This window comes from Prunus avium, chromosome 5, assembly GCF_965620075.1.
Source record: "Prunus avium chromosome 5, drPruAviu1.hap1.1, whole genome shotgun sequence".
Classification (NCBI taxonomy): Eukaryota; Viridiplantae; Streptophyta; class Magnoliopsida; order Rosales; family Rosaceae; genus Prunus; species Prunus avium.
The window spans coordinates 22,184,511-22,200,953 of record NC_142288.1 but is presented as its reverse complement, the minus strand read 5'-3'; the positions used below and the strand labels follow the sequence as shown (position 1 = coordinate 22,200,953).

The 16,443-nt window shown below is 37.8% G+C and overlaps 1 protein-coding gene and 1 non-coding gene across 2 annotated transcripts; one reads left to right on the top strand and one right to left on the bottom strand.

Annotated features, from left to right (window-relative positions):
- Nucleotides 1-7,083: 7,083 nt before the first annotated feature.
- On the top strand, nucleotides 7,084-7,190 carry LOC148294510 (small nucleolar RNA R71). Its single transcript, XR_015836154.1, has one exon. It is a non-coding gene; the product is annotated as a small nucleolar RNA R71 (small nucleolar RNA).
- Nucleotides 7,191-13,277: 6,087 nt separating this feature from the next.
- Nucleotides 13,278-14,139, bottom strand: LOC110762527 (protein SPIRAL1-like 5). The gene is made up of 2 exons (XM_021965179.2): nucleotides 13,798-14,139; nucleotides 13,278-13,688 (listed from the first exon to the last, which is right to left on the bottom strand). Exons 1-2 carry the CDS (start codon nucleotides 14,035-14,037, stop codon nucleotides 13,614-13,616), a joined length of 315 nt encoding a protein of 104 aa, XP_021820871.1. The 5' UTR covers nucleotides 14,038-14,139; the 3' UTR covers nucleotides 13,278-13,613.
- Between the last annotated feature and the right edge of the window lie 2,304 nt (nucleotides 14,140-16,443).

Here is a 16,443-nt window from a genome sequence, read left to right as displayed (position 1 = left end):
GTTTTAATCTCTCATCTCTTTCATTTGCACTATTTTGGAAAACTTGGTTTTCTCTTTAGTTTGTCTGAAAGGGTTCATGGCTTTTGAAATGAGGTTTTCAAATCATTTTTGAAATATGCTTTATGTGTTTGAAATCTACTTCACTCATTGAAATTTTTTTAGAGTAAAACTTTTACTTTGCATTCTCTACTTGGTGAAATCTGGGTTTTCATTATGAGATTTTGAATATTATTCTTTAAAATCTGCATCTAGGTTCAGTTATGACTAGTCATCTTCTTTAGTTTAGATCAGATTCTTGGTTTGATTTCTTCAAGATATGGTTTCTTAAATGAATTGACCATTTCATTTAAGAATCTATATTTCATTATGTCTGTTCAATTTGGAGTTTATTCGCCAGTGCCATGGAGTGAAGGAGTTGATGGACTAGCTGTCATTTACATGAAGAACTAGCTTCTAGCTCAACTAAGTTGGAGAAGGATGTTGCACAGGGAGGTAGTGCTTATTTCCCAAATAGACCTAGGACTGCTTGAGCTTGTGATTTGTAATAAGAACATTCTTAACTTAGTGGATTACATGGTTAGATTGATGACCTCCAGTTTCTCCCAGTGGTGGGTTTCTCGGTCACCATTTTATGTGTTGATGCTTGATGAATATTGGGTTTGTGAGTGAACAATTTTTTGTGTGTGTTCGTATTTGTTTGACTAGTCATACTCTGTTTGATACTCTTGTGATCTATGATGAATGTTCATACACTCTCCACTCTAGTTGTTGCTAGCACTGGGATGCCTAGATTGACAAATCTTTCTGAGTGCTAGGGTGTCACTTAGCCTTCTTCTAGGATTGCAGGTGTACAAGATGTCATATTATTACTATGAATATTTAATCATTGTTGTCTTAGATCTATCCATTGGAGTTTTAATTTACTCCCTTTACCTAAGTACCAATTTCAAACGTGTACAAGATGTACCACGTGGCCGTATTACCGTAGAAGCAAAGAACTCCTAGTTGTTTTGTGTCACACCACAACCCATGGGTTTACGTAATCTTGGATTAAGACGTGATTCACACCTTAATTATAAAATTTAATAAAAACTATAACTAAAATGTGAAGAAACATTTAAATAAATAAAATAAATATTTCACATAGAATATTCAGGAAACGTTAACATCTGAAATCTTGAAATTATTTTACAAGTCAGAACTACTCAAGAGTTCACTTAAATGAGTAACTCATTATTTTTCCACAAGCTATGTACACAGTAGACTCTTATAAATATGCCAAAATCATCACAAGCTCTAGCTTTCAGGTTCGATACCTGCAAAATCTATTAGAGGGTGAGTGAAACCACAACTCAATAGGAACATAAACCTTTTTACAGGAAATTGATATAATTAAATTAAGTGACATCCAATCACACAGCCAAATATCACATTATTAATAATAATGTATGAATGCTCTTCATCTAATCCCGTTAATTTATATAACTGGACAAGCAGACCTGCACGTCCCATACCATGCTTATACCACTTGGTCCTGAATGCCCATTTATATGAACTAACACCCATTTCAATCATCCCATAATTCCCCTTTTGTTAGTCATCTTGTCTAACTCCCTTTCGCCAGTCCCGAATCACCCAATAAAAATCATGTGCACTGTGGGATCCCTAAGACCTGGTACCTGCCAAGAGTTAGACTCAACTACACTTAAGACTATTTCCATTACCCTCTTTTCTACCATTACTTTCTCAATCCAACAACTCCAACCAATTTCCATGACATGATATAATTATGTCTTTCACATATCCCATGTATCTCACAACAATGTAACTATTCAAAATATCACCAATGTACCAACATTGTTCAACCAGTCAAGAACACATAAACATTCCAAGAAAAACATTCAATTGTAACAAGAATATTAATCAAATAGTCATATCACGCATAATATTGTTTGTGCCTGATAAATCACGGCCATGAGCTGGCCGAAGGAGCCCTTTCTCTCGGCCCTGGCACTTGTTTGCAGAGGCTGAAACGCAGCGTTTCGCCAGGGTATTTCGCCTTCCTAAAATAAAAGAAGGAAATGCTAAGGCATGATCATCTCGGCCTCAAGCGTAGGCCGAGGCCGAGGCCGAACAAAATTGCGGCCAAGACATTAAAGGCAAATCATCACGTGACAGCAGGGTCCCAGGCTTCATTTAATGAAGTAGTGTCTGTTTAATGCAGCAAACCCATTGGCCACAAAGTAGCATTTAATGCATGAGGGAAGGTGGGAAGTGACTGAAGTCAGGATTTGGTGATGAAGATCAGAGTGATTAGACGTGGACATTCTCACAAGGATTCTGACAGCTTGAGATGTTGGTTCACCAGCTATCCAGGCCATAAATACGTCTCCACGGCCAGAGGTTCAGAACCCACGATCGAGAGCGGCGGCCGAGATTCACCGGGATTTCTGGAGTCTCACCACCATACTTCACGATCCCAAATGTCGATTGGACTGCCCACTTGCGCTAATCAGACTCCACTATGCGTAAATTCAGCCTCGATTACTCATCCAGGGACTCTTCCTATAAATACAAGACTCAAGCTACATTCAAAGGGTTCAACACCAAAACAAGCCTCCCACGGAGCAACTTATTTTTTCCTGTAATGCACTTTCAATATCTTTACTTGCTTTCCTAGGAGTAGTGTTAGATTGTAAGCAGAATCCATTCATCAATATATCATACGACCCTTGATTTTCAAGGCGCCAGAGCACCATCCTTGTTGTTCGTTCACTCACCCCATATATCACACGATCGTCGCTCCCTGAGCAGCGCGCCGGAGCACCGCCCAAAATCCACCACCAACACTGTTCGGTTCATTTTTACACATGATTTTTCATGTTATTCACATATTATTTTGAGTTAGTTCTTGACATTTTATAGCTTTTTACTTCCTTTTTGTGTTTTCTTAGATTTTACCTTGGTTAGAATGAAAATGAGCTAAAAGTGCATTATTGGTTATAAATTCTGTTTTTGTTCATTTTCGTAGGTCAACTTCTTGGCCTGGGATCAACATGCTCTGGTGCTCGGATGAGGTGAAGATCTTCATGAAACTTGTTCCAATGGATGTTAACTACAACATATCCAAATTTGAGCTCCATTGGACAAGTATTGCCTATCCAACCAATCCAGCATGTTACCACAGCTCTGGAAATCCGAAGTAGTCCAGCTTTTACCTCCAATGTGTCACTTGATTCTTCTTGTTACCATAACACTTGGTAACAAGAATTTACCTTAGTGAAAGAGATATTTTCTGAGGCAAAGAGCATATTTTCAAGGACAAAGCTTCATCATGGCAAGGGGACAATGGGTGAAGGCTTTGGAGGAAAGAATGACTTTTATATTCAAAGTGTGAGCTGTAAATTGATGGGCAAGGGAAAGGTGAGTGCAATCTGAAGTATGAGAGGCTTTTGAACGTGGGTAACCTGGGCATTACATCATTCCACAATTTGGAGAGATTTTGGAGCTGGAGATGAAGCTTGGAGCTAGGGAGCTCAAGGAGGAAGACAAGGGCAACAAAGCAAAGAGTGGAAGAGATTTCCACCATTGAAGACCTTGAGCTCCCATGTTCACAAAATCTGTAACTTCTTTCTAATTTTGTTTTGAGTTTGTATTTGGAATAAGTATGAGCAACTAAACTCCATAGCTAGGGCTTAGGTTGAAGCCCTAAACATGATTACCTTATTGTTTTGATGCTTGAGTGTATGAATTTCTAGATATTGTTGATGAATTCCAATTCACCAAATTAATCTATCCTTGATGTATGTTTTTCTTTGATTGATCACCTTTGAAAGCATGCTTCTTGAGATTGTTGGGATTATGTGTATCTTCATGTTATCCTAAGCAATAAATGGATGAAGTAAGAATCATCCATGTGAATTGGTTTCTTGAATACCTAATGTACACACCATGCTATTAGGATTCTTGTGATGTTCATATTCTCTTTGAACTTAATGGGTTTTTCTTGTAATTGAATCAAAGTACTAAGCACACCTAGATTCGATTATAGGGAAGGCACAAGTATTGTAGCACTCGTACTGCACTTTACGTACATTAGAGAGAATCAATGCGTCTTGAGCCACTCGTACTGGTCTTGATTGCGAACATCTTCAACAACACGTTTAGAGTTCATCACTTGAGTATTCATGAACTTGGGTAGAATTGTTTAGGGTGGATTCCGAAACCCTAGTGTTTGTTACATTTTAATTTCACATTGTGATAACTCATCTCTGCCATTCTCATTTAATTTCAAAGTTCATTTACTTTCATGCATTAGAATTAGGTCACTTGAACCAAACCAAACCCACCCCCCCCCCCCCCCCCCCAAAAATTGTGTTGTGTGTGTGTTTGAAACGTTGTGTGTTTTCTTTATTGAATTCTGTTTATTTTCGTAACTGTTTTGGACTTTTGGTCCTCATTGTGTTCTTTTTTTTTCTGTGCTGAATCCAACCGTATAAAGAACGTGAATTTTGGACAAACGATTGGAAAGTTATAGGCAAAACACTGGACAAAGGTCGAAACTGGAAAAACAGAGAAACGAATCTGCCCAAAAACGACCGGTCGTTACTGTTCAGGCGACCGGTCGTACATGAATCTGTCCAAAAACGACCGGTCGTCACTGTCCAAAAACGCCATCCCGTTTTGACACGAGAAGGAATAAGTTCATTTTCCTCATTTCTTACAACAGTTATTCCTGACTTTTTAGGAACCACTTGGACCGGGCTTACCCACTTGCTATCGGAAATAGGATAAATTATACCCACATCCAATAGCTTCAGAATTTCTTTTCGGACTACCTCTGTCATGATTGGGTTTAACCTGCGTTGAGCATCCTTTGTGGGTTTGGAATCAATTTCCAATAAAATTCTATGCATGCATCTTGTTGGGCTTATGCCCTTGATGTCCGCAATACTCCAACCAATTGCTCTCTTGTGTTCTCTTAACACTTGCATCAACTTCTGTTCATTTTCCACATTGAGATTGCTAGCAATAATCACGGGCAATGTCTCTGTTTTACCTAAATAAACATACTTCAAGTGGGATGGCAATGGTTTGAGCTCTAACTCGGGTGCCCTGTCAAGAGAAGGAACAAGCTTTTCAGTATTGACTGGCAAAGGTATAAAATTTGGAGTGTACTTACGTGGTATGGCTGGACATGCATCAAGGAATTTCACAGCCTCAAGTAACTCATTATCAACAATTTCAGCAACTTGAGGATTTTGTGTCAACACCTTTTCTAATGAATCTGTACCATGAGTACTATTAAATGTATTTTGCACAATATGACACAATGTATCAATACGAAAACATTCATGTTCATCATTGGGGAGTTTGAAGGCATCATATACTTTGAACTTTATTGTTTCCCCTTGAACTGTCATTGTCAATGTTCCTTGTCGAACATTGATCACAGTATCTGCAGTGGCCATGAAAGGGCGGCCAAGAATCAATGGAAGATCCGCACCCGGAATAGGAGCTTCTTCCATTTCTAGCACCAAAAAGTCAGCTGGTAAAATGAGATCATTTACTTTCACAAGTACATCTTCCAAAATTCCTCTTGGATATCTCACTGATCGGTCCGCCAATTGAATGCTGACAGAAGTTGGTTTAAGATCACCTAAGTTAAGGGCTTCAAAAACAGAATAAGGCATCAGATTAATTGAAGCACCTAAATCAAGTAAAGCTTTGTCAAACAATTTATCTCCAATAATGCAAGGAATTGTAAAACTTCTTGGATCTTTTAATTTGGGAGGGAGCTTCCTTTGCAAAATAGCAGAAGCTTCTTCCGTTAGTGCAACCGTTTCATGATCTTGGAATCTCCTCTTGTTGGTACAAAGGTCCTTCAAGAACTTTGCATAACTCGGAATTTGCTTGATTGCATCCAGGAGAGGAATATTGACTTGCACTTTTCTGAAGGTTTCCAATATTTCCTTGGCTTGTTGAATTTTTTTAGAACTCATAAGCCTGTGAGGAAAAGGAGCACGTAAGATTTCTTCGTCAGTAGGTTCACGACTTACCTTCTCCTTTCTTGCCCTTCTTGCAAGTTCATGCTTTGGGATCCACTCGGATGAAGAAGCTGCTTGCTTATCTCTTTCTTTGTTGCTTTCATCCTTTTCTTTAGGCTCAGCCACTTGTTCAACCTGCATGTCATCAACATTGTGAATCAAATCTTTAGAACCATTTATTTCACCAATTACCTTACCAGTTCTCAAGGTAACTGCTTGAACATGCTCACGCCCAGTTGGATTAATCTCTGGTTGGCTAGGCATCATACCAGGTTCCCTTTGACTCAAAGCTTGAGCAATTTGTCCCACTTGATTTTCTAGATTGGCAATGGCCTTATCCGTTTTCTGCATGTGGGTGTCATTCCTCTGCATGTAGCTTTTTGTCTCAGTGATGAAACTATCTGTGTTTCTAGCCATGGAAGCAACAAGTTCTTCCAAAGATTTTCCTGTAGATTGTGGTTGAGGTGGTGGTTGTGGTGGATTGTAGTAGTGCATTTGACCATGAGGTGGGCGAGTATGTTGTTGACCTTGAGGTGGGTGAGTTGGCCCTTGAGATGGTTGAGTTGGCCCTTGTTGAACATTCGAATTGTCACTCCACCTGAAATTTGGATGATTTCTCCACCCTGGATTGTATGTTTGTGAGAAAGGATCATTCTTAGGCCACTGATTTCTCTGAAATGAGCCCACTGCATTTGCTTCCTCATGTGCCAAGGGACAATCTTCAGTGTCATGACCAATTGTGGAGCAAAATGCACAAACCTTGGATGATCCCGGTGCCAATTTCTTCACCATGTTGGTTAGGTTTGCAATCTGAGCTTCCATACTAGAAAGGGTACTTACATCATAGGATTCCCCTTTTCTGACTGGTCTTTGCCTTGAATTATATTGGCGAGCATTTGCAGCAACAAGATCAAATATTGCTCGCAATTCTGTTGGAGTCTTGGTCATTATAGTTCCTCCTGCAGCTGCATTCACATTATTTTGGTCCGCTTCAAAAAGTCCTTCATAGAAGTGTTGCATTAGAAGCCAAGCTTGTATGTTATGATGCGGACAAGTGATTAGAAGCTTCTTGAAACGGTCCCAATAATCCTGGAAGCTTTCTCCCGGCCTTTGCAGAATTCCTGTAATCTGACTTCGGAGTTCATTTGTCCTTTGTGCTGGGAAAAAATGTTGCAAGAACTTTGAAGCAAGATCCGTCCATGTTGTGATGGAATTTGGAGGTAGATAGTGAAGCCATTCCTTTGCTGTATCCTTTAAACTAAATGAGAAAAGTCTCATTCTTATCTCATCACTACTCATGCCTTCGATCTTTATTGTGGAACACACTTCCTCGAAGTCTAGGATATGTGCATTAGGATTTTCTCCAGGATTTCCCAAGAACTTAGGCAATATATGTATCATGCCCGATCTCAACTCAAAGTTTTCCAAAGTGCTTGCAGGATATACTATGCAAGATGGTTGTCCAGTTGTTGGCGGTGAAGAGTATTCTTGCATAGTAAGTTCCACATTTGCAGCTGCTGCCGCCATTGGTGAAGGTGGAGGTGACTCGACTTTTGGTGAGCTTGGTGATGATGAAAATGGCGAGAGTGAAAAAGGCAATGGAGTAGACACAGCTAGTTGGATGTTCCTTTCTCTCAAAGCTTGAGCTTGGATATCTTCTACAGTGCAATCTAATGAAATATCCAAATTCAGAAGGGACATAAGCAAAATGTTCCTGCAATAAGAAGAAAACAAAAACAAACTCAAATAAAATGAAATGACAAACAAAGAAAAAAATGAAAATAAAATTAAGTACTCTAAATATACTCAAACAAAACATATAAGCAACCGTACCAGTTCCCCGGCAACGGCGCCAAAAATTGTTGCATTCCTAAGAGGACACAAATTAATGTGCAAACAACCAATTAAAAATACCCGCAAGTGCACGAATCTATTGAAGTATAGATTATGTAAGTACGGGGTCGATCCCACGAAGAACTTGTCGGCTTCCTATAAGTTCTAATTTGAGTACGTAAAGAACACTTAATTGACACACCACAAATGCACAAATGCAAAATGGAAACTAAAAATGAGTAAAGAAGTGTAAAAGAAATGAAACAACACAAGAAAACTAAACAAAAACACAAACAGCATTTTCTATCACCCTTTTATCACCCATTTATCACCTATGAACAGTGCTAAAGCGACCGGTCGTCAGGTAAAAGCGACCGGTCGTTTTTGGGCAGATTCGAAACTCAAAATTTGACTTGAAAAGCGACCGGTCGTCAGGTAAAAGCGACCGGTCGTCAGGTAAAAGCGACCGGTCGTTTTTGGGCAGATTCGTTTTCTCTGTTTTTCAGTTTTGACCTATGTCCAGTGTTTTGCCTATAACTTTCCAACCGTACGTCCAAAATTCACGTTCTTTATACGGTTGGATTCAGCACAGAAAATGGAAGAACACAACGCGGACCAAAAGTCCAAAACAATTACAGAAAGAAATAAAATTCAGTAACAAAGACACGTAACGTGTCAAACACGCAACTCACACACACATTGGGGGGGGTTTTGATTTGGTTCAAGTGATCTATTTCTATTGCATGTAAGTAAATGGACTTCGAATTTAAATGAGAATGGAAGAGATGAATTATCAAGATGTGAAATCAAAATGTAACAAACACTAGGGTTTCGGAATCCACCCTAAACAATTCTACCCAAGTTCATGAATACTCAAGTGATGAACTCTAAACGTGTTGATGAAGATGTTCGCAATCAAGACCATGGGTCGTGGCTCAAGACGCATTGATTCTCTCTAATATACGTAAAGTGCATGGTTCGTGCTACAATACTTGTGCCCTCCTCATAACCGAACCTAGGTATGGTTCGTACTTCGATTCAATTACAAGGAGAACCCATTAAGTTCAAAGAGAATATGAACATCACAAGAATCCTAATAGCATGGTGTTTACATTAGGTATTCAAGAAACCAATTCACATGGATGATTCTTACTTCATCCATTTATTGCTTAGGATAACATGAGGATACACATAATCCCAACAATCTCAAGAAGCATGCTTTCAAAGGTGATCAATCAAAGAAGAACATACATCAAGGATAGATTAATTTGGTGAATTGGAATTCATCAACAATATCTAGAAATTCATACACTCAAGCATCAAAACAATAAGGTATTCATGTTTAGGGCTTCAACCTAAGCCCTAGCTATGGAGTTTAGTTCCTCATAATCATTTCAAACACAAATTCGAAATAAAACTAGAAAGAAGTTACAGCTTTTGTGAAGGTGGAAGCTCAAGGTCTTCAATGGTGGAAATCTCTTCCACTTCTTGCTTGGATGACTTTGTCTTCCTCCTCTAGCTCTCTAGCTCCCAACTTTTAGAAAGTCTCTGCAAATTGTAATAAAAACTGAATGAATGATCCGTTGCCTAGCTGCTGCCCCAAAGTCAATTGATTCCTCTCTATGCTCCTCTCTCTCCTCCTTTTCATCATGGCACACTTTTGCCTTTGTTTTCTTGTCTCCTCTCATGATGAAGTTTTGTCCTCACAAATATACTCTCAGAAAATTCCACTTAACTAAAGTAAAATATTGTTACGAAAGGCATGGTAACAAGTAGAAGTAAGATCACACTAAGTGGAGGTGAAAACTGGCCAACTCGGATTTCCAGAGCTGTGGTAACATGCTGGATTGGTTGGATAGGCAATACTTATCCAATGGAGCTCAAATTTGGATATGTTGTAGTCAACATCCATTGGAACAAGTCTTATGAAGATCATCACCTCATCCAAGGACCGGAACATGCTGATCCAAGGCCACGAAGTTGACCTACGAAAATGAACAAAAACAGAATTTATATCAAATAATGCACTTTTAGCTCATTTTCATACAAACCAAAGTAAAACCTATTAAAACACAAAAAAGAAGTAAAAAGCTATAAAATGTCAAGAACTAACTCAAAATAGTGGGTGAATAACATGAAAAATCATGTGTAAAAATGAACCGAACACCCACCCTCACCAGCCATCTCCACTTCGATGTCACCGCCACCTCTTCACCTTCTTGCACCCCCACCGCCACCTCAGCCCACCTACCAGATCAACCCACTCCAACAATCCCCATCTCCCATCTCTCTTAGACCACGAAACCCACCCCATCCCCACAGCCACTCTCCTCAGACAAACCCCACCACCACACAACTACCAACCACAGCCACCCAATCACCTCTAGCACATTCATCCACCAAACCCAAACCACACAACTCCAAATCACACAACTCCAACTGATATCCCACCCCATATTACACCAACCCAACTATCCCCCACCCCTCTTCCAGCTCAGGACAAGAGACTAGATGCTTTAATTTTATGCACATAAGAGGTTTTTTATATATTTGGAAGAAAATCTGAGACTTACACCGCAAAGTAAGTCAAATAAAGCACTGCTTTGGATGAATTAGAAGAGATGCATCAGCATGTATGAATTAGAAGGGCTTACAATAAGCAAGACCAAACACTAAAAGAAGAAAAAGAAAAGAAAAAGAAAAATAGAAAGTGGACTGCTAGAAAAGGAAGAATATAACATTTTTTAAATTCTTATAAGAGTATAATAAATACTATCGTTGTACATAGATTACACAAAAACGCAACTTGTTCTAGTGGTCATGGTTTAAATCCCCTTGCACCAATACTCTTAATATTTCTATTTTTTTAGCCTTTGAATAGAGGTGGGCTCCACAATTTGCCAAGTTACCCTCTCATATTGGATGGAAAATATCCATCTAGGATGAAAAGACGAAAATATCCCTGCCATGTTAGCATTTTTAGTGGAGTTGACAACATGAGGTAAAGTGAAATGCGAAACCTAGTCCAACCCAATCCATTATTCAGTTAATTAGATTTGAACTAGGATGTCTAAAGCCCGAGTCGACCCGTTTGAGCCCAAGAAAGCCTGGCCATATGCCCACAAATTTTTTGTGAAGAGACTTTGACAAATCCAAGGTCAAGTAAGTTCAATTTTGTACCAAAAATGTTAACCCAAATAAGCCTGTTGGCCCACCATAACGAGACAAGTGGAGCCTGACCTCCTTACCCAAGTTTGAAATATTTGCAGTTGTTTTACTCGTATCATGGTACAATTTGGTGTATAAAATTGATGTTAGTTATTAAGGTAGTTGCTAGTCTGGGTTAGCAATAATTGAGCTACTTTGTTTGATGAATGGAAGATTGCAAGATAAAACACATAGTATTTGTTATAGAAAGAAAAAATATTGACCAAAAAAAAAAAAAGCAAAGAAAATCATATGTAGCTAAAGAGTATAGTCAGAGCTGTTGGCTTGAGCAATGGTGAGCATTTGAACGTTGAAGAGCCTTTTTTATTCAGACAATAAAAACTAAATATAGGTCATGTCAGGCATGAACTAGTTTTTTCTAGCACAGCCTATTTTGTGCTATTGCCTGGCATGGTACGTTCTGTATCTGTATTGAGAGCACGACAAGGTTGGGCCAAAGTATTTACACAGCTAGATATATACAAATATATATACACACACACATGCAGGCTAGCCTATAAGATATCTGAGCAACACTCCATAAATATAATTATTCTCTCATGTTATTATCGTGTGAATGTCATTATAAACAAGCAGGAAAGGATAATACAAAATACATAACATCCGCATGATAATAACGTCCAGATATGAGAATTTTGACCTAGAAAAACTCTAGATGCCTAAGATTTGCAACTCCATCCAAGTCATCTATATAAAACCAGATTTTGTAGGAATTAATGGAACGTCCATAAAAATGGCCCTTCATCTCTCTCTTGGTTTGTCACCTGTCACTTATATATCTTGTCCAATAATTTTTTGTAATTTCATAAGCTGTATATTCTAGTCAGGCAGATAACAGTACTATTATAATATAAAAACACTGAAAACCAGGATCCAGGATTTGAGGAGCTAGTTGTTGAGTGCTCCAAATGATAGCCCCACATACCAACCAACCAGAGCCGGTCCATTGATTTTGGAGGCCCTGTGCAAATATGGATGTCGAGGCCCTACATATACAAGTAGGAAAAAAAAATCCATATAGAAACAAAATTTTCTGACACTGGAGGAACACCTTCGGAAAGAGCTTCCCAGAAAAATTTCTTTAGTCACTCTTCCAAATCATAGAGCTGATAAATTGATTTTCCAATTTCAATGCTCAGTGAATTCTCATGTGAATGAGGGAGGGAGAAAAGATATTTAATATTTCATTTTTATTTTCATGTCTCAATTAATTGAATGCGTTGACTCGGAAAAATTTGGGGCCCCTAAATTTTGGGGGCCCTGTGCGGTCGCACATCTCGCACACCCCATGGGCCGCCTCTGCAACCAACAAGGCTAGCTAGCTACTTAGCTAGATAACTAGCCAATAATAAGCATGCATATAGGTAATATTCAGCTTGAGGTGCGTGAGTCAAGCATAATTTAGCATAACTAAGCATAATTACTATTTGCATTCTCTCTCTCTCTCTCTCTTGATGATGCATGAATGATGATGCATGAATGCTGATGAAGATTCAACAAAATGATATTTGTATAAACTGGAGTTGGTTTATGTCTACTCAGTTAAACACAACATAAGGAAAAGTTGGTTCCCATCACAAACTCTTAATTTCCATTATAGAACACACAAAACAAAGTTCGAGGATGAAAAAAGAAGGGAAAGTACTAAGTTTGTTCAAGTTTTATGAATCTATGATTTTAAATAGCTACATATACCACAATTTACACATGAAGTTGTTCGCAAAAATCATTAATCATAAAAAATGATGAACTTAACTCAGATGGAAACTAAAGAATTTGTTGTTTATTTAATTCCATGGCCATAAATGAAAAGAATAATAATAACACATGTGAAGATATATTCTGAGAATTCAAACCAACAAGGGAAATTTTTTTATTAGTACAACAGAAAGACAGAGAGACCAAATCATGAGAGCAGACCCAAAACATGAACTCATGTACTGGTAAGGGTGAGAATCCTTATATACTTTAAATCAGAAAATTATAGTTTCTACATGATAAACAAGGGAAAAGAAAAAGAAAAAGAAAAGCGAAGCAAGCACCAATTCGATAATATTAGTTGTCGGAGAGAGGTATCTTTGTTCAAAGTTCAAAGAAACCAAAACGGATCCGTTTTGGCCAAGCTACATCTATATATAATTGAACCATATCAAAATTTAAACACCAAAATAAGCTCAAAATAGATTTATTTATATGACAAACTTAGGATACTCAAATATAGCAGGCTATAACCTAATCTTGTATCTACGAATTTGGAAGCTCACATAGATGCCAGGATTGAGAGTTTATCATCACACCCAGTTCTTGATCGATAGATCGATCCTCGTCTTCCCATCCCCCCCAAAGAAAAAAAGAAAACAAAATGAAAAAAATGGTACCTACCTTGCAAATCTCACACTTAAGGGACTGATGAACCCCTCTTATTTTTTGTTTTGTCCAAAACCCACATAATCTAGCCATTAAAATATATGTAGGTAGAGAAGGTGAGAAAAATTCAGAAGTTTTTCACTTGTCTCCAAACAAGTACCCAAGTGAGGAATCTCCACCAGGAACTGAATTAACTTTTGTTGTTGGACGATCCTGAAATAAATATATATAGATCATGTGGTATATATTACAAGTAAGCTCAGGTAATTCCCTAATAAAACACATCTTGCACGTAAATTAATATAATATATGAAAAACTTACAGTTAAGAAGTTCCCAGAATTTTGGCCTTCAGCTCTGTGATAGTTATTGGAAACTGCTGCCTTTTCTTTTTCAGCAGAGTTAGGGATACTTGGAGGCTTTTCAGTGACGGTGTCCAAGCTATCGATGCCGTAAGGGGGTGTTATCGGCTTAGATGGCGGAGGTGGGCTTTGTTGCTCATCTGAGCCAAACAAGTACCCCAATGAACTTTGTCCACCACCATAGCTCCCACCTCTACTCATGGCTGCTGCTGCTGCTTGATTTCAAGATCGATCTTAAAAGCTGTTAGGTAGAGGAGAAACAAAGAGAACCCTAATTTATATATATAAGCAATATATAAAATTATGTGAGAAATGTGTGTGCAAATACTTTTCGGATGTTGATGATGATGCACAATACCTAATTTGTCTTTATTTTCTTTACTGAATAGTAATATATAAAAATCACCTTTAATTTCGAGGTGCATATAATTTAATCTAGAAACGGGCATCCGATGGATATACTGCCTTCTTTGCATGATATATATATATATAGGGGCAGATCCGTAGTACCATATTTTTGACACAAATTTTGAATCAATAGATTAGACTACAATAAATGGCTGAGATTAAACAAACTAATTCTTTAATTAAAATTTAATTTAATTAACTTTGCTATTCAATTTTCTCTCTCCTCATTTATGTTTTCACATCTTCCTAAAAACATCAACATTCTCTCTCACGACATCTTCTTCTTCTTTCATGACTTTCCAATTTTTTCTCCCTTCAATCTTCTTTTTGCCTTTGAAATAACATCAAAGTCCACACACCATTTTCCTCCATAACAAGAAACAATGAACCCAACCCATATAGCAAAATCAATACCCAATAAGGAAGATTGACGTAAGGTGGAGGAAGGTTGATCTCTGTGTTTTTTTTTTCCTGGTGATGCTAAATTAAAACTTCTATTTCCCCTTGCTGAGAAAAACGAAAAAGGATCAAGCATAGGGAATATGACTAAATTTCTAGATTTTAATATACATGGAGAATTTCCAGTTAACCAAAATAAAAAGAAAGGGGCCATGGTTGCTGCTTCTCTTAGTCAATTAGTTGCTAACTTATTACATATTGAAATAAAATTGAGATTACTGATAAAGGGGGAAAAGAAATTGATTGAGATTCATTGTGATCATCCCCAATGAAATTTCAAGAAACTAAGAGCATGATTACCCTGCCCTCCCATGGAAGTCCCCCAAATTCATTCTGATTCTGAGTGGAGAAAAAGTTTATGTGTTTTTTTATCCTCACGATCCCATGTCCCTTGGGTATTTTCTCAAACTTCATATGCATTTCTTTGTTTCGATCTGGGTATGAATCGTGTCAAAATATATAGTGTCAATTGCATATAACTAGCAGTAGGCAAATGGAGATTTTTGGCACATCGAAGCTATGGAGGAGATTACCAACACTAGGCATGGAGGAAGGGAGATGTAGAATTTGGGATACTGTGCAATTCATAATTATTATATTAAAATAATAATAATTCGAATAATGTATTATTTTAGAGATAATAATAAATTAGTTGTGAGATTTAATCTGAGCCATTAATAGTGCTTAAATCTAATGGTTCAAAATTTGTGTTCAAAATTTGAGCCATTATATATATATATATATATGAAAGTTTCTCTCTTAAATATAACATTTCTATAAATTTGTGTAGTAGGTAGGCAGTACTATGCATGCACGGTGCACGGTATGCATTTTATTTTATTTTTTATTTTTTACATTAATGAGAGTGGGAGATTCGAACTTGAGAAAACACTTTGTAGTCACGATATGTATTTTGTTAATGTGTCAATGTCCTATAATTAGCCAATGGGTTCCCACCACCACCTCCCCATGGTACCCCACTTTGAACTCGTTCGAACTCCAATGTAACCAAAAAAAAAAAAAAAAAACTTACTGTAATTAGTAAAATTAATATTTTGTTTAGGAAAAAAAAAAGCATTGACTTTAAAACAGTTGATTTGCAAGGTAGACATGTTCAAACCATATATTATCGAATCCTCTCAATTGGACATGTGGAATGAGTAGCCTGTAACGTAAAGGCCCACATGGCCCAGCCCAATCCCTGGAACTCACAGAGTCACAGCAACCATCAGCAGGGATTAGCTTTAGGCAACCTCACCCGTCGATCTGGCTCAACGAAGGCACATGTTGTGTCACTTTCATGTTACGACACGTGGCAACCCCTCAGGCCATGTCCACAATCCCACATCGAAACTACAACCCAAGGTGTTCCACCTCTTTTGTCTATAAATATGGCTCTTGCCCCAATGCATGTAACTTGGCACTAGAATCTTTACTTTGTCCAATTACTCTCACTCCATCTTAAGCTAACTTAAGCATTGGAAAGCCTTCAACCGTTACCGCATCGATGCCTAAAGCTTTACTGTTGTTCTACTCCTTCTTGCTTTCCATTATATACCTGTCATAGAGTCCACACTACCGAGCACATATCGCTTCTAAGTTGGTTTCATTTTTGGACATCAACAAGATACAATTATAATAAGTTGGTTGAATGTCAAACTAAAGTGAGCTTGATCCTTCTAAAGCGATAATAACCATAATATAGAACTAGTGGTATATGATTACAGAACTAGATAGAAA

Coding starts and splice junctions, on each gene's coding strand:
- LOC110762527 (XM_021965179.2), bottom strand. CDS start 14,037: ATGAGTAGAGGTGGGAGCTATGGTGGTGGACAAAGTTCATTGGGGTAC. Junction 13,689..13,797: donor ATTCTGGGAACTTCTTAACT/GTAAGTTTTTCA, acceptor TATTTATTTCAG/GATCGTCCAACAACAAAAGT.